The sequence below is a fragment of the Bombus fervidus genome, chromosome 7, assembly GCF_041682495.2.
Source record: "Bombus fervidus isolate BK054 chromosome 7, iyBomFerv1, whole genome shotgun sequence".
NCBI classification, from domain to species: Eukaryota; Metazoa; Arthropoda; class Insecta; order Hymenoptera; family Apidae; genus Bombus; species Bombus fervidus.
Window position 1 is genome coordinate 12,842,198 of NC_091523.1, and position 24,850 is coordinate 12,867,047.

The window sequence follows — 24,850 nt, forward strand, 5'->3', positions numbered from 1 at the left end:
CTGACAAATAGCAGATTTCACTTTGTGCCAACGGGTCCGCGAATATCTCAAAAGGTTCGAGCAATTAGTTCCAACGAACGAATCTTTGACTCTCGTTTGATCGCGAAAGACATCCGAAGAAACGGGATAGCGAATGCCTCTTTCGTGTTCACGACGCTTTTCGCGAGACGGACGAGACACTCGCTTTCGTGTTTTATATCCTTTGAAAAGCAACGCGACATGTCGGCAATTTTAAGCTGCTATGCAGCGATGTGCATTAAGTAGAAGTTTTTCATTCGACGGGAGAAATTAGATTCGTCAATGTCGTGTGACATTTGCACGAGACACCGCACCGCTTTATTACTCTGAGACGCTTGTTTCCTCGTAGGTTGCTTTTTTTCAAACGATCGTCGCATTTTTATCGACTCCGCTTTGTCTCGCTGTTTTTCTCGATGTTTGCGGAAGATCCTTTCCTTGTGCGGCAGAATAAACACCGATAGGTTGTACTTAAACAACGATAATGCGACTGGATATTGTCATTCATGATCGTGGCTCTTAATAAACTGTCTAAAAATGGAATAAAATGTAGAAGTAGGGTAGAAGAAACGGAAATATAAAGAATAACGCGATTTTCATCTAGCGAAAAGAAATAACAATTTTTCACCAGCCTGTTCTTCCCCTGTACGAGTTTCTAATGCTCTCTCGTTTCTTGGATGCATGCAAACGTTTGCAATCTGTTCGTCGGTGATTTAGAACGAGTATATATTCTCCTCAATGTCCAGATTTGATTCAAGCGAAGAAATTTTAATCCGATGAATCCACATTCGCTAGAAAAAACGAACGTTTCCCGAAATAGCGTTAATAACGGAACGATGACTGGAACGGCGTCCATTTCCAAGTTCTAATTGATAAATTGAAGTCTAAACAAGTTTGTCTCGGCGACGAAGCCTCTTGGCTATTGCGCAATACGGAATGGCTCAAAGCGTCCAGCTTCGAGTAATTTAAAATTCCCTCGAATCTAAGTTTTCCCATTTGTGCCACGAAATCCATGAATTGTGTTCCTCAACGAGACCTCCTTTCGTTGACTTCGTAACGGGTTTCCTCTCTTTTCGCTAAACGGCGAACACAGGAGTAATTGAAGAAGAATTTCTCGCAGCTAAAACTACGCTGGGTCTGCTTCTCTTTTCTCCTCTCTCTCTCTCTCTCTCTCTGTGCACACTTTATAATAATTTCAGACGACAGGGGGAATACTTGACGAGCTGGATAAAGCTCAAACGCGGTCAGGATCAAAGAGGATAGTAGCCGGGTTAGAAAGTTCTTGGCCAGGAACGTGGCGGCCTCCGAATTCGAAGCGGGCGACACTGGTTGCAAGATTCAAGCTGAATCCTTCCGGATCATCATCGTTCTTCTCTGCCGCGAGAGAAGTTGGTCGCGCATCGACCGAATAAAGAAGGTGACAACGAGAAAACGAAGAAAGTTTCAGTCTCCTCCGCGCGTGACGTAATCAAACTCAGAGCGAACCGATGGGATTACGTTGGTCCTTGCAAATCCCCGTTTAACGTTTCGTACCGTGCACCCGCCTCGTTTGTCGTTATCTTAATGAAGAAAGCGTGTGCCACATTCGAATAGTTTTTTCGAGAGATTTTCCCAACAATGTTTCATTTCGAAGATAGGTATATCGAACTTATGAGCGAGTTGTTCCCATTTTCTCGATTGTACGGCTTACGAAAGTATCCGAACACTTATCATAGAAAACATTCACGTACGTATCATATGTATAAAATATATTAATATTTCGTTATCTACATAAGATACAGTTGTCACGGTTACACTGGTAAAATTTGGAATCAGTTTGGAAAATATTGATATAGTCAATTTTATTTTATTTATTGAATAATTGGATATTGGATTATTGGATAATCGATTATATAAATACCTGTGTGATCTCTATAAAATAAAAGCTTGCACTAGATATCTTGTAGATTACAGATATCTTCTATGCGGATTTTCAGATTTATTCCAAACTTTAACAACATAACCGTAATAGTTGAATCTTATTACAGTATTAATGGAATTATCAAAAGATGATAAAATGAGCAAATTAAAAAAGATTTCGAATGTTTCCTGTAATACAAGTAATACATTTGTAAAAGGTGTTTGTAAATGTTTGAATAACTTTGCGAGCTACTATATTTTTTCTGATGTATTCTTCTCGTTCTAATATTTACTCCCTTGTCGCGCTGTTATTGAACAGATTGTTAAAACAACAGTTTTGCAAACATGTAACCGCTGTTTTTCGATGCTGTGCGGTGTATTACGCTGTATTATGGCGCTTTAAACGTAGCCATAATGGGATATGTTTTTACAGGTAAAGCTGTTTGAGATCTTGTATACTACAGCTTTGTAAGTTTGTTGAGGTATTGTTGATCGTTAGAATTACAAAAGCAACAAGTTTCCGTGTATCGATTTTACAGTCCACAAAACTTCATTCTATCTAGTTGTTATCAATTTGTTACACAAACATAGTATTCTTGCTGTAGACGGTCGCTGCTACTTTCACGTGCCTACTTTTTCTTTTATACTGTAGAGCTCCGTTTATCTAAACTTGATATAAATCCATCAAGGGATAAACTGCAATAAAACTTGAGTTTATATAGTAGAAGTTTCCTGAGCTTCCCCATCTGTGATATTTCGTTCGTATAATAGAAATCCACTTTCGGAAATGTAATTTTAATCGGCAGAAGTTTACTTAATTCATTCGACGCTATGAATTTATATAAGAATTTCGAAAAACAATTCAAAATTATTTTTAATGCTTAAAGCTGTGTTGCTTCAAAATAAATCTTCGATTTACGATATGTATCACTTATCATGCTCAAGCCTAAAGGTATATTTCAAGCCTAAAAGCTATAATTTGTCATTCATAATGACTATAATTATATGCTATAAGCGATGAATTCATAAAACTTCATGTTTTTCGCGCTTTGACCGTCGAGTAATTTCGACAGCGTAGCGCATTAAACAGCGTATGATAAACGCGCGTCGACAAAGCATCTTAGCGTTGAAAGCGTTAATCGAGTAGTAACTAATATATCATTCCAATATATACATTTGAAATAAATGTAGTTCTACTGGCAAGTGGCATCTTTACGAGCATATTTTACTCGCAGAAAATTAGATAACAATAATCGAAATACGACATAAAGATTTTCTCATCCAGCTGTCGCTTTTCATTCCGTTTCGCAGCCGAGAATGAGAGAGAAATTTCGTTCCGGTAATCTAGCGGATCTGAGACGCGAGATTTCACAAGTTTTCCAGTTGCAGGCTTAATGCCCTCTCGGAACGGGTCTGAGCTTATCTTGAGCGACAATGAGCAAGAATGCCGCGTGGTGTAACGACCTACTTTCATTTGCGTATGTACGCGAAATTCAGCGAGTACTCAGCGAAAAATCGGAGTCGTTTTTTAACTGAAAATCTTGCGGAATCAAACGGTGATTAAACGTAGGTATGAAAAGATGATCCTTTTTTTAGACTAACCGAATCGAATAGAAGTTTTCTGCTGACCAGGGTGTAACAGGTTTGTCGGTTTTCAACGGGGAAATTGATAAAGTCGAGGAGGAGGAATTATCGTCACCTTTGGAAAGCGAAACGCGCCAAGGATGGCGCTAATGGAACCGCCCTCGATCGATTTCCGTATTAAGATTCGCTTTCAATATCGAGGCCACAAATAAACCTTCGGCGGATGTGTCGATGAATAATTAAAGCGTCGAACGATTCGTCATACCGGGAGAAATAAACACGGAAGAGAAAGTACACGGTGTTCCTTCTTCGTGAAAAGTAATCTAATCGAAGAAAGCGTAACTGGAAGAAAATGCCGGCTACTCCAGTTACCAAGAATCTTTCGTCTGACGGTTAGCTAAAAGGTAGCTTTCAAGCTTCGAAAAAGTACTGCAACGAAAGCCGCAGCGAGCCACTGGTCTTTCGTGTAATACAAAGGGAACGTCCATTAGTCCTTTCGGCGTAATACGATTCAATCTCGTGGTCATTTTTTTCGTTCGATTCTTTTGGATTGTTTAAATCCATCGCGTATACATCGCTGAATTCATGGAACAATTTACGGCTGGTCGTTCAATGAGTAGAGTCGAATTCCTGGTAAATTTGATCGTAAAACAAAAACAAAGTGATTGCATAGAGCGAATACTATTGTATGGAATGCGAACGTCCATATTGTTTTGTATCAAATGGGCTAGCTTCGATGTGAATACCATCGAGGAAGTATATGATTTCATCGACATATCGTAGATAATTCGATTAAATTCTTCGATGGGAAAATAAAATTTTTGATCATACGTAGTGTACGATAAATTTGACGATCGTCGATACGCGATTTCGAGATGGAAATCATCGCGAATTAAGCAACCATTTAAATTAGATTCCTAATAAGCGATAATATCGTTAAACACGCTAATTTGCAAACGTAGAGTTTCGTATATTTCGTTATCGACAGTACTGCAAATTCTGTTTGATTCTATGGATAGAAAATACAATGCATTCAGAATGTGTGCACTTACATTGTTAGTTTATTATACAATTGATTATACGACTACAATAAGTGTGACAATTGCATTCAATGGAATTTGGGTTGCGTGGATTTTATACGACGCAAGGTGTGCACTAGGTGACAATGTCGCGCGGAAAGTACAGCGCCAGGCGCATTTGTTAATTATGATTTTTATTTTCGTAAAAGATGCCGCGTCGTAACGAATTCTACAACATTTCACAAAATATACGATGGGTCATATGCACACGTATGCGGTGGAATAATACAACGAATGCTGGAAAATCCTATTATCCATCCTACCGCTTTTTCCATTCTATAAAGAATTCTGCCGGCAACTATGACAATTATTAAATTGTCAATCTGCCGTTTTCTTAGCGTTTGTAACATTATTTGATTATTAATTTAATTCACTTATCTTTTCACGTTTACTATGTACACGACAAAATTAAATTATGTTTAAAGTCGATATAAATTATATATATTTATCTATGTCATATAACTAATCAACTTTTTACTTGTTCCTTGACAATTTGAAATCAGAAATATTTATTTGTGAAACAACTTAGAAATACTTATCGGTATATGCTGAATTCAGAAATATTTTTCCATACCTATTATATATATTAATTTAGATACAGAGACAATTCGTTTAGAACGAATTACGTATGTATACACTTCGATGCACGCTAGAACGAGCTGATACTACAACGAATAAGCATCCAATTAGTACATTTTAACGTATGCCACTGAAACAACTTTTTATCACGAATTGCCTTTCCCTTGAAAACATAGATTCACCGGACTATTCGTTCGAACATACGTTTCTGCAGCCAGGAGTCGATCGGTTCGCTTTTCCGCTCCTTTTTTTTTCACCTGGTCTGACTCGTATGTACTCGAATTCCAGAAGTCGATAACGTACTTTCGACACGTGATCGTACCTATTCGTCCTCATTTCCAGCGCAGCGATAATGTACCACCCACGCGCAGTTATCGTACATATTAGTTAGTTGAACGAGCTTAGCCACCTCAATACGCGTTCCGCCGAACTAACTTCGTCTTATGATGGCGGCTTTAAAGGCCGTTTGTCGTTCATCTTGCCGATGGCAAGATCTCCCGAGTCTCCGCGTTTCCATCGTTCCAACACGTTCCAGCCATAATTCCGAAATATATTTCGTGCAATTTGTCTCGCTTGCGAAGCGCGTGCAACGTGCAATTCGTAAACGAGAATTTAGTACGATTACAAGCGTTTTAGTTGAAAAAGTGGGAAACGAAAATTGTCACCTCCCGTGTGAGTATATTCGGTGAAATAGAGGAAACAAGCGTAAAATGGAGTAAAGCAGCCGCTTTTTCTCTCGATTTGAGGTAACGAGGATTCGCAAATGCTTGTAATCTTCGGACGTAACGGCGCAAACAAAAGGAAAGGAAAATTGTTGAGAAAATACCTGGGAATTCATCGGTCGGCTGCGACGAGCTTTGGATTCTTACCAGACACAGACTCGCCTTTATTTCCCGTTTACACGGGTTGTATGAAGACATAGCTCGTGTAATGCGAATCAACGTTGTCGGAAGTTTGTCTGCTTGTGATTGTTCCGCAAACACTAACTTGTTAACCGACAAGGACAAGTTAAATCGTCACTTGGATCAGCACTCTCTTGCAGATATAATAATTCTGTTATTCAGAGATCCTTATTTTTTTACCTTTTATTTGTCTTACAAATAAACGATGCCGTGTTTATATGCGTTTGCAAGTATATAATGAATTGTCTTAAATCGTCTCAACTCCGTGATTGTGGAAGGTCTTAGCTGGCTACCAGGTTAAAAGTAAAGATCGTCACGAATTGATTCGCGATAATACAACGAGAATTAACTGTGCTAGTTAGCTTTGACTAACAAATTTAACAAACCCATCTTAGTTACCATTTCCTTGATTGCACTGCCAAAATGTAACGTAAACAACGTCGATTTAACTATCCAACGTCGCAACAGAAATAGAAGTCCTCTGTTTCTCGTACGCCTTTGCTCAAGAAAGTGTTCCCGATTTGTTGATATTCGACGGACAGAGGCAAATGAATCATTTGCGATTCCGGCAACTGTTGTTCAAATAAATCAATCGCAGTTGTGTATTGCGTGTCGAGATATAGCGGTCGTAAATTAAACTGAGAAGTAGTAGCGGCTACTAATATATTAAGCTTCAGATACACTTGAGACCACTGCATTTTGTTTTATCTGTTATGTATAAAAAGAATAATGCGACCGACGACTAATGTGTTCTATTCACAAGCAGAAAACCAGTAAATATTGACTACTGTCCCAAGTATTAAAAAACGAAAAGAAAATGTCAATACAAATATAAAGTTTTATTTCAATATATCGTATAAAATGTATATTACTTTGACTCTACATCGAAAGCTTATTCTCAGTGGATATTGATATGAAAATCTAATTTGTACATTATTTATCTAACAATATCCAAATTATATACACATTATTTAAAATATTGGCATCTCGTTTTTATCGATGAAGTACGATTATTCGAAGTGAAACACTAAGGATTAGGTTGTCCGAAAAGTTTCTTTCGTTTCATAAGGCGATAGCAGACGAACAACAATTTCTGTTTTATATTATTTTATTGAATTAGGTATGATCTGTTTCATTTTATTTTTATTAACATGTTCGCGCATAATTCAATAAACTAATATAAAACAAAAACATTGTGCGTCTGTTATTTCCTTATAAAACGAAAGAAACTTTTCGGACAACCTAATAGTACTTCGTTGTTAAGGAATTAATTTTACCCTCGATTGATTCTACGATTCCGCTATAGCATAACCCAAGATTATAATAACTTATTATAATATCTATCAAATTTACGAAATAGTCTGATAGTCTGCTATTCACGAGTGCCTTTTAGCATCTACGCATTTTCAGCATTCTACAGCAGAGCTGACCGAGCCACGGTCCACAAAAGATGAAAAAAAGTATAGCGTTCTGCTACCTATTATCTAGTATATTAGAATGACCGGTTTATATGCATGAGGCGCTCAATTCTGTGCATCTGCCAATGCGTAAAAGTGAAAAGGCCTTGGCGGAGATAAACTTTCTGGAGAACGAGAACCGGAGGTATGTGGAGCGGCGCGTCTCAAAAGGGAGCGTGTCAAACCGTTGCGCCACAATACATTCTAATGACTGTACCATCGCAGCTCGACCACAAGGACATTCATCCTGCCGTCGTTTTCGTGCACCATTCTTCTTTCCGCCGCGAACGTCTACATACACTATCCTAGCCATTCCGCGGCCTTTGTTGCCTGGTCTTCCTTTTCTTCTCTTTCTCCATCAACCAACCGTTTCCACTCGTTCCCTTTTTCTCCCTTCCTTTTCGTCTTGGCCGGCTGCGTTTATACTATTTCCTCGAGCGTTTCTCGATTATCAGGGAAAAAATCTTCGTCTCGTCGTCCTCCCTATGATCCTTCATGCATATATTCAAGCTGGAATCCGGTAAGAAAAATCACCACCGCGATATCAATTTAATCATCCTCTGTTCTTCCGTTTATCCAAGAAATCGTTGCATATTAATTCGAATACGATACTATTTCCATGGAATATTCGTCTCTTTTCGTCCGTTAACGAGGCTCGTATTACCATCCCTGGTCAGGGGTCAATTTGTCAGCCAGATAAAACTCGAGTATTATTTCATTCGTTATTCGATGTTGAATATCAGTACATTTAACCAAGTTATGGTTTTCATTGCGGTATCACGTGTATAAATTGCCGTTCGTAAATAGACAAGAAGACATCAGCTGGTCTCGTAAAGAGCATAATAATTGATCTACTCTATCAGGAAACTAAATATGTAAAATCATTTACAGAATTCGTCGGATCAAAAAGTGACAAATACGGTAAGAAGACCAGTGATATTGTTAAGAATTTTGCATCTTAATTGCCAAAATAATGGTATAGGAGCACTAAATTTACGCTTAGAATTTATATTAGAATAGTTATATATTTATTTGATAAACGATTTCAAAGATATTCATCGATACACACTTGCACGCGTCTCACCTTCTTCCATACAAGACTGTTAACTGAACAGTTTACATTCCTTTGTTTTCGAGACACATACTTCCACACACTCATATTCACATACATGTATCACTATTACGCGGTCAATCTAGTCTAGTACATGAAATTATACATATTTCAATAGATATGAATTCCGAGATTGGTTCCCTTAAAGAAAGAAACCCTTAAAGAAAGACACGACAAATGTAAGTAAAAAAAAAAAGGAATTTAATCGAATTGTACGTAACTGGTGTTATTATAATATTGAGTGCATGAGTTCTTTAAAGCGTAGGATTTCAAATGAGATTTGTTAAAGACTTTAATAATTCCCTAGTGATCGTTCATTTTATTACACGACTTAACCTTTAATAAATGTCTTAATACTTATGAACAGACATATACGTATACATACATACGTACATAGATATAACAAAGCAATTTGCGGTATCCAGAGAACGACCAGTTCGCCGTTGCGTGCAGCCTACACTCAGTCTTGCTATTAACGACCCGTTCCTCTTCCTTCTCCTCGTTCCATTCTCGAAGCCATTACGTGCTTACGCGCGGACGCACGCTATCGGCCGACGCTGGTCACTTTTACCGCTCCATTTAGCTTCTCGTATCCACTCACGATCGCGGCCGCTTGAAATTTAAAAAAATAATTTTCGCCTCGTTTTCAAGCAATTATCTCCACGAGGAGACTAACGCGTGGACTTTTCTTCCAGCTTTTCGACCTACGCGATCGTAAAGGTTATCGAAATTTTTTAATTGATTCGAATGAATTTTCAGCTTAATATCGAGTGCTAATGACTTCTCGCGGTTCTCGTTTTCCTTGCTCGTTTTACTACGCAGAATTAATTTAGTTTTAGCTCCGATGATCGACGATCGTCTCGTTGGGAATCATATTGTCTGGAAATCAAGCTTGTTGTCAGGCTGAGTATCTGGCTTCGTAATAGGCGAGGCGGAATATTTATCGAGGGAACTATACATATATCGTGCACCGCCTTTATTCGATACGAATTAATTAACTTCGTTTTACCACGCATCAAATATCCCTTGGAAAATCAATGATTAAATGTTAATAATGATGAGGAATAAATATCGTATCGAAATCCCTGGGTGCGTAATACGCTTCATTACACACGTCCTATCGTTGATTATTCGATTAACAATGGTAGGAGAATAAATAATGGCGGTGTGAAAGCGCTTGGAGTCGTTGGCTTCGCGGCGTGAGAGAGCGATTCAACCCGTCACTCGCGTTGAAAGCTACGCCTCGATCGCTTTAAATCGCCTAACGCGCGCTTAAAGAGTTTAGCGAGCCGGCATTGGGGTCAGACGCGACGTATCGCAGTGTCCCGAGTCGATATTTTAATCTCCGTGGCCTGGCGAGCGCGCCGGCAGCCGGATTGTAGCCGACGAATAAAAAAAAGAAAGGGAAGGGAGGAAGAGAAAGAAGGGAAAAAGAGCCGGAAAACACGAGAGAAAAAAAGTGAAAAGCGAGGAGCAAAGCGAGAAACAGCTTCGAAAGAACGGGATAAAACGATCGAGAGTATAGTGGATGACCAGTAAGATTTATTACGTTCGTTGAGGAAGGGGAAAGAGACGAAAGGGTGAACATTAGAGAAAAGCTAACAAGGACAAAAATATTGAGAGAGAAAAAAGGAGACGCGACGACGATCTCTCGCCAAACGCGAGATTATTCCATGATCTGTATTCTGAAACGTTCGTCTTCTTCCATTTCTTTTGTTTGTTAAATACAAACCGTATTTTGCGCGGTTCCGGGAGTCAATTCGCGTAGTGAAATATGAATCGTTTTAACGTATATAATTAATGGAGTATGTTATTCATTGCGCGATCGATGTTATTCAACTGTGAACAAATTAAATTTCAAAATGGAAATGTATTGGTATTTACGCGTGGGAGGTATGAGTTTTATCAGTTAACGATATCGAATTTGTAAAACAACTTGATACGTTCAAATTGATTACCTGTAATTCTACGATGTCAAGTAGAAATACAATTTTTGCGTGGTTTCTAGGAATAAACGAGTTGCAGAAAAGAATATCCAAACGAATCGAAAAACAACACGGTTCAAAATCCGAGAGGTCGTTGAATATGCAGATCGCTGCGCCGAATAAACAATTTATTGTCTGCAAGGAACACGCATCAATAGGAAGAAAAATGGAATAATCTGTGAACCGGAGAAATCTATGACGAACAGAAGAGAGTCACGGGTCAAAAATTCAGATCGTCTCCCAGGAGTATTGGCATGCAAATATTGTACGTTGCTCGCCCTTTGAGTCAGTTGAAAGCTACAGAGAGTCCAATTTAAGTTAATTTAAACCAGCAAAGGACTACTGTAACATCGTCAAGAACGAACATCCATCGTGAGTCAACGGTGTTTCTTCGACCACGGGAGAAAACCAGAAACCGTTATCTTCTCGCGTTACTAACGGTGTAATCGCTCCTTAATCGACAAAAGTGGCTTTTCATTGGATTTACGCGAGGCAAATAGAAAAGGTACGAGCCCGGCTAATAGAAAAGGTATGCCCTTTTAAGCGTACCACTTTTAATATCACAAAGTGTACGCTTTGAAAGAAGAGGATGAAACAATGGGCTAATTGGTTATCACGAAAGGAATCGAAGGGTGCGAGGAATTGGAGCGAATCTTAATATTCCGGATGCGAATGGCCCGACACTTGGGAAATTTTTTATGCTCTTACATCCTCGATTACGTTCGTCACGTCCCAATGCCCTAACGCCTCGCGATTATCACCTTATCGTAGTAGCGACTTCCATTTCCTTCTATAATCCTTTTTTCGATTTTCTCACGTAGCTGCCTCTGGTCGTGCCAAATTTCGACGATTTGTCCGGAATTCGCGATAAAGCTCACGAACTTATTTGGTTATCTGACTCGTAGCCTGGCAAGAGCCTGGCATGATTTATTCTGTCGCTCGTACACGTTCGCGCGAGACAAACGAGCGTATGCATGAGAGACCAGCATAAGGCGATCTTAGATCAGAGATCATAGGGTGAATTGGATACGAAAAATCGGGTATTTTAATCTTCGTCTTTTGCATTAGCATATATATGACACAGTTTCTTTTGTCGCGTTATTTCTTTTCCTCGTTTTCTCTGTTTAGTTTCTCTGCGATTTGTTTAATATTCCAATTCATTATCGTGAATTGTAAAGAGAACTAATTGGCAACGGCCCCGATCAGCGACAGATTTTTTCCTCGTTAGCCTGCCTTGTTCAGCTGTGACATTGTTTCAAGAGGGTCGACGTAGAATACGCGATACGCGCGTCAGACCGTGTATGCGATTAATCGTCCTTAACCTTTGCAACGCAGACTTAATCGACGATTGATTAATCACGCACGGTTTACACGTCTATTGCCACGATTCGCGTGTATTCCAGGCACCGAAAAACAAGCCGATGTCTACTTTTCCATTTCCCGAAACACAATCTCTCCCCTTTGTTTAGTTGCAGAAATATCCAATTTCGCGGCTGATCGAGGCGTTCCAAAAAAAAGTTGATCGTGAACAGCCGTGGATTAATCAATTAAATCGATCGTTCCGATCAAAATACTTCGAATTCGATTCTCCACTGAGACTCGTTCGATAGGTCGATCAACGATCCGTTCGCCAGTCACTCACTGATGAAACTGTCGCGCAAAAATTGCACTCATCGTGCGATGGAATCGTCATGAGACACGCTCGGATGTCGAGTATGCAAATAACGATAGTGTTGATTACGACGTGTTATTTGTTGGCTCGACGATCACGTGACAAACCACTCGTACGAGCAAATAATGGAATAGTTAGAGAACTAACGATTTGGTAATTGCCGTAATGGCCGCTTGATTACGATTTCCGACGTCGATGAATGTGAGAATGCCACGTGGAAGCGCGTCGTCGCGATTCGAGACGCGGCATCTTGCGTGAAACTCTTTTCTTTGCCCTTTCCCATTTCCTTACACAATGGTGAACAATATTCCCCTGTGATCGGAAACGGAGCCAGACCAACGATTTCCAGTCAACGGAGAAACAGAAAAGTGTGTGTAATCGTTAAGCTGTAATGGGAGACTCGGCGAGTTCCGCCACCTGGAAACTGGTCGATTCGCAATCACCGACTATCTACCCGACGTTGTTACCTTTGACCTGAAGATGCTGCGGAAAGGGAAAGAGTGGAAGGGTGTTCAAGCGAGCCCTTATTCCTACCTCGTCTAAAAAGGACTTGGTGAATTGGAACGCATTGCGTAATTGCCGAGGGAAGAAACTTTTGGCGCCATTGTGCGTAAACTTGATCAGATGGTGGGAAAATTAAGGGGGCGAGAACGAGTATTTAGTTACTCGACTGTTCTATCTCTTTGCTGAATAAAGCTAAGGCACATTATTCCATAAATAATCTTCCATAAATTGTTTTGTACGCTGTTGGAAAGTAGGTTTCCGACTTGCAACGAAGGCGTTACCTTGTAAGCGAAATAACGAGAAGAATCGATGCGTAGCTCCATTTAAATAAATACCAACTACATATTGCACGCCAACGAAGCGCGGTATCGTAAGGAGACGATTCTCGTTAAGCAACCTAACTTTTCTCTCTATCAATTTGCCTATCTTCGTTTAAGAAACAGGTAGCGTTCCGTGTTTCGAGCTTGTTCACTTTCCGCTAACAGCATCGTGGAAAATTAAACTTCGGATAGTATAATGGTTCTGAACATTATGAAACACATTTATTATTCCATTTATCGCGATGTAATATTTTGAACAAAAACCGTTCAACATTGGAACGATGTTTTCTTTATATCGCAAATAGTCAGAGCGAATATCGATTTCCCTTTATTTGAACTAACTAGAAACATGTTCAAAAATACAGGATCAACGTGATTATGTGGATCTGGACGGTTTCAAAATATCCGATGAATAAACGTGGCTGTGCAATTTCGTTAGCCAATAAAAACAGAAACGCAGATCGAATGTCGAACCGCGAGACGAATCGAGATATTCGTGTAATACCATACGCATTACAATATTTGTATTATAACTGTATAGCGATCAGCTCTCTAATTCAATTATTCTTCCTGCCGTAACAAATATTCCCCATAATTGCAAAACATCGACCGATGGCTCAGGAAAGTATTTGGACAATTATCATAGAAAATTTCTGTGCGTGTATTGTGTGTTTCATATCAAACATTTTGAAATGTCGTTAATCCTGTAACAAGACACGGCTGACATGGTTATCCTGATTAATAAATGTTGGAAGATATTTATTGCAAACGTATATTTTGTAGAAAGAAATGGTATACGGTACACAGCATGAATAGTCATCTGAAGTATATAAAATATTAAAGATAATGCCACTGAATACGGAGACTTATTAATATAAATATTTTTTAATTTGTTTGAAAGTTGATTAATGCGATCGTGAGATACTAATCGGATTTTACCAACTTTCAAAATATTTCGGAAAAGATGTTTACCAGTGTTCAAATATTTTCGCGAGCAACTGTATTCCCACGATACCGAAAATCGACCATTAACATCAGCGAAAATAGCAGTTTTTCGATCCTGTTTACTCTCCTTTCCACCCCCTCGTTATCCTCGGTCGATGAACTTTACTTGTTTGCTTGACAATTCAGTAGAAATCTCGACGACGTCGGTCGCGAATGGACATCGTTGCTCGACGCTGTGGCTGCGCACGTGACTCCTTAGAAACGTGGCCTGGTTTCTCTTTCCATGGAAAATTCAAACCCATTAATTTGCTGGTAACGAAGCAAGCATCGGAGAAAGACGTTTGCACTCGAAGCTAGACGAACGAGTCGAAGGTCGTCGCACGGAGACCGTTCCCAGGAGTTGCATCAATCCCAATTCTACTTCCACAAAAGTGCGATGGTTTCGTGATTGCGTCTGCGACAGCGGCACCGCCTGACAAATAATAGAGACGCGCGCCTCGTTATTATTCCCGCGTCGGCATTTACTCGCGAGCCTCGTCGTCCGCGCGATTATCGACGCCCTCGAAAAGAGCCACCCTCCCGTTAGGCTCGCAGAGAGAAAAGTGCCGTCTGCCATTTTCTTTGCGCGGATATTCCATTTACCTCGAAATAAAAGAATCTATCTCGCCCGGATGATTCAAACCCGAATGCTCTAACCGATAGCATACGGCGTAGAATGTTGGCGAGCAGTTTTCTGTAGCGATTCGTTGTTTGCTTGCAGGTGTTCGACAAACACAATCGAGGATACATCACCGCCTCCGACCTGAGAGCCGTGCTGCAGTGCCTCGGCGAGGATTTGTCCGAAGAAGAGAGTACGTATCTCTTACCGTTCTTTGTATGTTTATTTTATTTATATTTATTTTATATTTTATCTTATATTACTTTGTATTTCATATATTATTTATCCTATTTTTTAATACGTTGTATTTCATAGTTTATTCATTTTATATTATATTTACTTTATTTAATACGTTTTCAACTACGTATATCACAGTGGATGACGTATTTATTTTCTTCTCGGTCCGTCTGAAGTTTTCTTTAAATTGTAGTCTTTTATTCAGGACAAACAAATCTCTGTATCTTGCAGACGTATCGAGTTTCGTGTGTCGTGGATGGTGTAAATACGTTTTCCTATGCAGTCTGTTTGAAGTTGACTGTAAATTTTATTCTCTTGTCCGGGATAAATAAATCGAAGATGCGAATAAATTAATCGAAAGGACGAACAAGGTCTGGATAAATAAAACAAAAATGAAAATAATAATGGACAGTGTTGATAGTAAAAACGGTGGACGAATGGAACTTCATGGCAGAATGGCGTGACGCGGAGCACATTCAAGAGTATTCCTTGTGAAGATAGAAAGGAAGGGTAGTATAGAAATATGTGGTACTCGATGCATGGGATGTATATACTTCAAGAATTGGGGAAAACCGTAGGAGTCATAGCAAGTGATATATCACGAGGGTCGTGGTAGCAAAATTTTTATTTCCCATAATTCTAAGATCCCCAGCTTTTTGGGATACCTTTTCTAGTTTATTTACGATGCGTATGTAATGTCGGAGCATCAGAATCGTTTGTATAGACGCGTCTTGACCGAGAAGTAAAAGTGTAAGTAGATTGTGCCGTGTCGAATCAGACAAACGAATCTTCGAATTTTAAGAACTTGATCTTGGAAACAGATATTGATGTGACGCTATAAATCTGCAAGATTGTATTATCCGACGTTTCCATTATCTCAATTCAAATCGTCATATCCAAGTCAGATAAAAAGTTTTCTATCTTCAGGGAAAATTATCGAATTCCAACTCCGAGTTATTTTTATTTAATATTCAGAGATCCGAGATAATAGTCAAGTATTCGACAATTTTTCTAGAAAAAAGTCAGTGAGTAAAAATTTCATAGTTATTTACATGGAAGCCAGTTACCAGTAGATTTCAAAAAATTTTTCAAAAAACGAAACGATTGAAAAATATAAATTTTTATTTCTTCTTGTTACGAATAACCATTATTGGTTACTAGTAACCAATATAAATGATCGGGATTTTTCGTGGTTACCAATAACCATTATCGATGACCAAAATTTTATTTTGGTTATCGATAACCAATATCGATGGCACAAATTTTTGTAGTACGATATCTTTTATCTTATTTTCTGTTTCATATGTTTTCATGTTTCTTTGCTTAATAATATATATATATGTTTTATAACTATCTTCTTTATGTCATCAATGAATACGTATTAATTATCTGTAATAAATAATTAATAATAATTGTCAGGTAATCAATAAAATTTTGCTATTGATAATGGTTATTGGTAATCAAAATAAAATTCTAGTCATTAATAATGATTTTTCATAACCAAAATGAAGTTCCCATTAGAAATAACGATTACCGATAATCAACAGAATTTTAATCATTTATTGTACAATGGTTATTTATAATCAATATTTTTTTAAATTATGATCGAAGTTATGATATCTGTTTGATAATACTGCGGTAATAAGTGATTAAAATCTCATATTATATTGTTATTACTCTCGTATATCAAACGTATCGTTTAGTATAATATTTGAAGTACGCCCGAAGAAAATAGTTTCAAGAAATGACTGAAATAAATGTAACGAAGCCACAAATACCGTTGCATCCCGCAAAATTAATTTTGAAAACGAAACATTCCGCTGCTTTAACGCTACGAATTCGTAGAGATTGTCATTTTCATTGTGTTAAACTAACTTTTGTTATGTATCCATATATTAGGTTGTCCGGAAAGTGTCTATCTTTCGCAAACGTATTTTTTTCAACAATGCACCTTCATACAAACGTGAAACCAAGTCTGTGAAATGTCGCGGTGTTTATCTCAACGGAATAAAATGGATCGTACGTAATTCGACAAAATAATATAAAACCAAAAACGTTTCGCGTCTATTATTTCCTCGTAAAACGAAAGAAACTTTTCGGACAACCTAATACTTTGTCAAAGATATGCCGCAATAAGTCTATAAAATTTCTATGAAAGGTTACCAGTTAGTTATTTCACTCTGATAGTTCTAGCGTGAAAATACGCCGTAATTATATAATACTAAACGATTTCAGATTGATTAAACGAATCGGAGATATCGAGATTCGTCGTTTGTAAACTGTCGAACAAATACAAACGAGAAAGAGGCCTCCCGAGAGGCAAAAACGAGAAGGGAAGTTCGCGGAAAGTTTTCATTCGATAGCAATTCCGCGCTTGTCTTTCGTTCCCGCGACAAATCGATTCCAATCTCGCATCGCGCTGGTTAAAATCGTGCAACGCTCTATCTGTCGCGGCGAATTTTCCCCGGAAATCTTCACGAACGCATCCTCGAACTATTTGCAATATTCGCGCTGCTAAAATTTGTCCAGGTATTCTCGTACATTTCCACTACTCCATATCCAAACTCTGTGGAATTTTTCGTTAGGAAATCTAAGGAAGGCTAAATCGAAGAATATAGGTCGTTCCTGGGAACGGACTTGGGAAATTCAAATATTATTTCGAGTGCAAGCGAGTCTGAGAAAATAAAGGGAAAAATGGGGAAAGACGAAAAGACAAAATGGCTGTTATTATCACGAAACGAAATAAAATTCCATTTGGAAAAACATTCGTTGCCATTGTTCTCGTTTCTCCCTGTTATCTCGTTGGATTAGCCGACACGCGTGATCTCTAATTTTATTTGACGTGTCGTTGCAAGCTTCCGCAAGTTCGACGAGGATTTCCTCGTCCGAAAGAATACGAAGAATTCTTTGCTTCTTTCTCGATCGACTCCGCTAGAATTTCGTAGGGTCACGCAAATAAACAAAGACTACAGCTTCTCCGAAGTCGTCTTCAAAAGAAATCTTTCTTTTACACGACGATCTTGCAAACTTTTTTGCAATTTAAATTGTACGTCACGTTGTCGTCGTTTCGACCGATCGCCCGAGCACTTTCCTAGAACACTTTCGCAAAAGAAGCTTCGTGAGAAATTTCTCTACGCGCAATCGCGCACCGAATGGCTACCAAACTCCGTGATACTTGCTGAATAGGATTCTTTTTTATGTCGCGAGGAAAATTTGCAACACTTTGGGAGAAATAGCTATGGAATACTCGAGATACTTCTTCTTTGCTTATTAGAATATCCCTCGAGCGTTGAAATGTGAATATTAATGAAAGTTAAATAAGCGCAGAAGGCCAGGTATTAATCCACTCTTGTTGAACAAGTCGTGCATACTTGTGGTGAAATACGTGTCACACCATGTCATACATAGTAACGTTTACAACTTCTATGATGTAGCGTACCTGCAACTTCGGTACATAGTTTCACTAATACTTCCAAGTGAAACTTCCCAAAATTATAAGCTTCGCATTCAAAAGAAAAAAGACGTGCGAAATATTTTTTTATCGGCAGAAAATCGAATAAAATCTTTTACGTTGTCATCGCCGCTATGAAACCGCAAACGGAATACAAAGAGTTAAACTTAGGATTATTTTTTAATTTTTTAATTCTTTATGACTTTGGCGCCCAGCATTGATTTGAAAATTCACGGTAGACACGATATTTTTCACCGCGTCTCGTTACGGTGACCAACCGAGCTGGATGAGCCTGTTAACAAACTTAACTCGCTCGAATGGGCCAATAAAACAACAGTGACCGCGCAAAAACAACGAAACTATCCTCCACTCCTGTCTCTCTTTCTCTTCCCTCTTTCCCGTGCTTCTAGCCTTTGCGAAAGTTTTACAATAGACAATCAAGAAGCATCTGGAGCAAATTTGTCGAGGGTTGAGTTAATAGCGCGACCCGTTCTGAGAGACGGTAAATTGCGTGGCTTCATCTACACAGGGCAACGTAATAATCCGTCCAATATATGGCATGAGGTTACTAATTGACTGGAATCAATTTATGCTCTATATGTATTTCTGCCTATCTAGGTATTAACATTTGCCGTGGGCTATGAAACCGATTACGGTAATAGCCCACCGAGAAAATTGCCAATTGTATAATTTAGTGACGAGTGTTATTAAATATTCATAAGTCACGCGGTATACCGTAGATGTTTTCGAAGAAGAAGATACGGTAAGAAGTGATCTCAAGTGATCTCGTCATCGATACTACAGATCTTCGTTACGTATTAACCGTTTTTGATCGTGGAATTCGACTTGATATCATTAAATAACTATTTGCTTCAGAATTTCGAGAAACACAATTGGGATCATTTCCAATTTTTACCCTAAAATTTACCGTCAACGATCTTTCAGTTTCTCGTGATACGTCGCAAGGGTTGCGATTCTCAAGTTTCTATTTTCCATAATATCAAAATCCCAAATATTTGAAGCCTGAAGGATATTCTTCCCAATCTATTTACGACTCATCCGCAACATCTGCATCCTTTGGATAGACGTGTCGTACCGGGAAGTAGAATTCCAAGTAGATCGCTTCGTGTAGAGTCAGACAATATATCTGCAAATATTAAGAAACGTGGAACTATTAAAAATACATATAGAGGAATAAATATTAAAAAGAATTGTCGAAGAAATATTAAGGATCTGCAAATTTCGAGAACAGGAGAAAGTTTGTTATTAAAAATTGTTACTTGGTAATGAAAATATTTCATATTTTTTGTTCTCATGTATATCAGGGAAGAAGGAAAGAGGAGATAAAATTGTTATACAAACACAGGTCGTTTAAAACTTTATTAAAAAGTTACGACAAAAATGAAATGAAATACAAAGGGAACAGTAACAGGCTCGCGCTTACTGCGATATCATGTAAGAACACATCAGCGACACTTACGTTTGCTCAGTTTATGCAAATGTAACGAATTCTCCATTTCAAGATGTTTACATCTCAAAATGATTGCATTTGGCGAAACGAAAGAAAATAGAAATAAAATTCGCTGGATAATAAATCCTACTTTCGGCCGCTTCAATCCTGAATTATCGGTTTTGATGAACATTTTGAGATGGAGAATCAACTGCCTTCAGATAAACAGATAGAACGTAAATATCGCTGATGTATTCCTACGTTACGTCGCAATAACCGTAAGTCTGCCACTGTTCCCTTCGTATTTCATATTTTTGTCGTAACTTTTTAATAAAGTTTTAAACGACCTATATTTGTATAAAACTTTTTCTCTATTTACGCGCACAGAATATACTGACAACGTTTGGCCGTTAATATCTGCGACTCTCTGTATAATATATCTTCTCAACGATATATTTCTAAATTTTAAAGGAATAGCTATACACACAAAAAAATATATCTTTTTCTTTTGAAAGAAACAATCTAGGTCAGAATGATTCATAAAGGGTAGAAAAATCAGATTACGTGCAGGTTATTTCCAGTCGTGGTAACATTGAAGAAAAAACAGTAATCGTCTATGGGAACTCGTACCGGGCCATTGAAAACACTTCTGTGACTTGTTTCGTGCAATTATAGTGATCGTGATGAGAATTAATAGAGTATTAGCGGATACGAGATATGGCGTTTATCGTTCGCGGAGGATCGTGGGAATACGCAATGACGCAGCTGTTGCATTCACAATGGATTAGCAGTTACAATTGAAACTAAGATCGAGTGGGATAATTAGTGGGATATAAGTAGTCATTTACAGTCTTGTGGAAAGATCGAATTTTAATGAATAAAAAGCCAATCATAGAGTAATAAAAATCCGAGGAAAGAATAGAGAGAACATCGTTGGAAGAACAGGCAAAACGATAGAAATAATAATCTTTTAGACTATCTGGCAATCTCAAAATTCATGTAGAAATTTGTTGCATTTCGAGGAATTACAGTTAACGAGTGAAATATTAATTACATAAAATCAATGTTCCGTACAGAAAATTCTAAAAGAAAAATAAAAGGGATAAATATCTGTGGAAGAATGGAATTATCGGTGAGAAAATTAGCAACGATAGAATTGACACGACGATTCATCGAATTATCAAACGGAATTAAAATGGAAAATTGTCGACGTGGTTGCGTCATGTCTGACCATGATCGGTCGTTTTCCACTTTTCCTGCATTACACTGGTAGCACGGAGCGAGGGGCAGAGCGGTTACATTATCGAGGTGTTTTTCGCGCGTGGGAAGCGCAGGCCAGAATATTAATCGCTTGGTACGTTGTTTCGCGCGCTAATACTTCGAATTTTACGGGAACGAGAGGCCGAACCGCGCCGGTGAAAAATTAAATTGGCGCTCGTTACCAGCAACCGTTAATTAGCATAGGAACGTTCATAGGTGACTCTAATCAGACTAAATGTAATATTTGCCATGTCAGTGAATGCCTACCGTGCGTATGTTAACGGTGAAGATGTTAATTTCAACTTTTCGTCAAGCTGTCCGACAATTTAACGATCGTTCTACCCAACTTGTAATAAGCTTGTATATAATCTGTTCACAAAAATCAGTGACGACGAAATTCCTTTTGATAGTTCAACGAAAGAATTTTTCAAAGAAAAAATAAAATAAAATAATATAAAGAAAAAATAAAAATAAAAAAGAAAAATGAAATTATATTGCGTTCCTGAAATAGAATTACGTACATATTCTTCTTTTCGTATTGTCCAATTACATGATATCATATTTTTTGGAATTCATTTTTCCGTGCAATTTAGAATATAAGGAAGACGTCCACGATGCAAAATATATAATACAATTTAAAAAGGAAGATTGTAAGAAATTTTGGGAAGAAGGAATTGTATTATCGTAATAACGTGAAAGAATTTTCAAGTGTTCTTTTCACATCGACAGGTTTCCTCGTGAAACTATCAGAGAAACCATCTCGAATATAGCTGATCCGATCCGCATCTTGTATACACGTGTAAAGTACAGCAGAATTTCACGCGTGTAAACACGTATGACAATAGCGAATATCGCTAAAAAGCTAAAAGAAAGAGGAAAACCCGTAACCATAATCATTTTATCCCTGTTTACTCGAGGATTTACCTCGCCCATAATTTTTCAATTATACTAGAGAAAGAAAAGATGTAAGCTGCTTTTGCTGTGTGTTTCAGTCGAAGATATGATCAAGGAAGTGGACGTGGACGGAGACGGCCGGATCGATTTCTATGGTAAGCCCAATGCCCCATAGGAGTTCCTAATAATCGGAGAAAAATACGAATGGTCGAATGGAACTGGGAATTCCTCGAGTACGTGACGCGTGTGATACGAGATCGCGATTGATCGATGTATGTTTAGTCGAAGATAGAAAAATTTTGGGGGAACGAACAGGCAAAAATATCGAAGTATTTCGAGGAGAGCAAAAAGAAGATCGACTGTTGCGAGTTTGGAGAAATTCCATCATCTCGGTGATGCGGCTAAAAGAGAATCGAAAGGAAAAATCTGTCTCGCCCCTGTCGTTTCTATTTACATTCTAACCTTCTGCTCGAGTATTGTGTTTTCAAACATATTATGTACATAAATGAGGAACGTGCATTGTCGTCATCTGCGATAAACCCAAACATTTCGATCACGATTACCCTATTTATCCCCCTTTTCCTCAAAGATGGCCAAAGCTTCCGTGTATCCTTCCCTACGAATTTCCTTAAGCGACATGGGACGTGGAATTGTTGATTCGTTGTAGTACTGGGGTTGGAAGAAGCATTTCGTTCGTGATCTCTTGCAGTTGAATTAACGTATCTCTGGGACCCTCCACGACAGCAATGGTAATACAATTTACGTTCATCGAATTTGTGACACTGGACCATGGGACGCGTTCTAGAGAATTTATTTTATTTATGGACACCAGCTGCACAGGAAATACTTTTCACGAACGAATATACCTCTAAACTAGATAAGGGTAAATTCTATTTTATAGGAGTTTTTGAAACGTACGTAATCCTATACCGAGCTTTTGGAGCTTGCGTTCGAACGGAGGGTAGGCGTTGAATAGATTCCATAAGCAAAGGGTCGACATGAAAATGGTATTGGCAAACCTATTTATTTTTGTGACGTCTTTAAGGACACGTGGTTGCTGGAACTTCAGCAAAAGTATTTCTGTTCCAGAATTCGCCCATGCGCTCGGAGAGCCTGGAATCGACGACGACGAGGAGGACGAGGAGGAGGAGGTGCTGTCCCCGGGCTACTAGGATTTTATCTATTCTCGTGTCTGTATTAGATAGAACGAATTAACATCGAGCCAACATCAACGGACAATCGCGTTCGTCGCACACTTTTTTCCCCTCTGACATTCACCTCGTTGCATGTTTCGCGAACATCTCGTGTCAAAATTCGGCACGATGTGCATCGAATGAAAATGATATGCTCGTAATGTCCGAGTCTTCTGCTTGCGTTTGTTAAATTTTTGAGCGAAGAAAAATGTCGAGCGTAGAACGTAAGGAAAGTCGCAGAAAATGTTTAAATCGCCGCCAGCGCGGAAGATAGTTGCGTTTCGGACCGACAGAGTGCGCCACTCTCTTACCAGAGTTCACGGCGCCACTTTGAACTTGGCTTAATCGTAACGCTCGTTATCTTCGACCAATGTCAGAGGATTTTTCCGACAAGCTCTAATCTCATCTACCACAAGATTCGTAGATACGTCTGGTGTGATTTTACGTTACCCAAATCCGAACAACCTCAACGATACACCGATCGACTCTATATGTTCTTTTATCGATTCGCAGCAACGAGTATCGAATTATTATAGCAACACGCGAAGAAACGATTTTCTTTTTCCCATCCCATCCTCTTTAATTACAACGGTACAGTCGATCGTTAAAGAAAGAAAATCTACGTTGATACACCATCAGACGTCATAGCGCTGATATTTTTAAGCGTCTTCGTAGCAAGCGGAATGAACGACGCAGTGTGTAACGTGAACGCGAGAGAACCGGCTCGCGTTTCCTGTAACATAAGGTCCCAGCAAGCGACGCGTCGTCTAACTTCCTTCGTTAACTGCGCTACAGTGTCTACCGATAAATCTTTGCGAATTGTGATTCGCGTGAAGCAAGACACGAGAGGTTGGTGGGAGAGACGGAGACACGATCGCTAATTAAACGATCTTGTTGATTAAAGAAGGCAAAGTAACGAATACGACGAACGTGCTCCATCTCTCAGACAAACGACGATTTTCTCGACTAATTAAACTCTATTCGAGTCTCTTGATGTCTCGATCGCCTGTGTCACTGTAAAAGAAAGGCGATCGGCTGATAATCGATTTCTTCTCATAAGATATATGGATTTTTCGATTTTACTCTCTCTCTCGTCTAATCTAAGTGATGCACCGTATTCTTCACCTAAAATAACGTAAAAATTAAGAAGATCCAGCACCGCAGTAAACTCGATATGTTCGAGATTGGGTTCTCCGTTACGATGTCGCTAGAGATCGATCGACGACGTTTGATCGCAACAGCTTTAGTATCGCGTTCCCGCCGTTTTGGCGAACACGCGACGAAACACGTGGACGAGACGAGAACTCGCGCTTGCACTTTTTGAAAACTCTCAGTGGCGCGGGTCTCGAACGATACCAACGATCCGATTCGTTCGCAGAACGTAGGGAGCGAGTCGAGACCGCGAGGGGGAACGGTTGAATTGTGAATTTTAAATCGATCTTGATCGCTTCGCTCTCCTTGAGCTTCGTACTGTGTACCTTATTAACGATATCTCACTGTTACGCCAAATAACAAGAGCCGCACGCTGTTTCAAATATTTTAAAGGGTCAAATAAATCTACTAAACAAACGTTCCTTGCTATGTCAATTTTCTTTACTACTCCCTTCCACTGAGAAAAGAACAAACCTGGTAAAAATAGATATCAGAGCAGAAAG

The 24,850-nt window shown here is 38.8% G+C and overlaps 1 protein-coding gene across 5 annotated transcripts in view; it reads left to right on the plus strand.

Moving 5' to 3' along the window:
- Nucleotides 1-24,764, plus strand: part of LOC139988843 (uncharacterized) — a 76,412-nt gene extending 51,648 nt beyond the window's left edge. For all 5 annotated transcript variants that reach the window (XM_072006616.1, XM_072006618.1, XM_072006619.1 and 2 more), the window contains exons 5-7: nt 14,813-14,903; nt 22,101-22,157; nt 23,092-24,764. In XM_072006616.1, the coding sequence (XP_071862717.1) occupies nt 14,813-14,903; nt 22,101-22,157; nt 23,092-23,174 (231 nt within the window). In that variant the 3' untranslated portion in view covers nt 23,175-24,764. The remainder of the gene's footprint in view (nt 1-14,812; nt 14,904-22,100; nt 22,158-23,091) is intronic.
- Nucleotides 24,765-24,850: the final 86 nt, after the last annotated feature.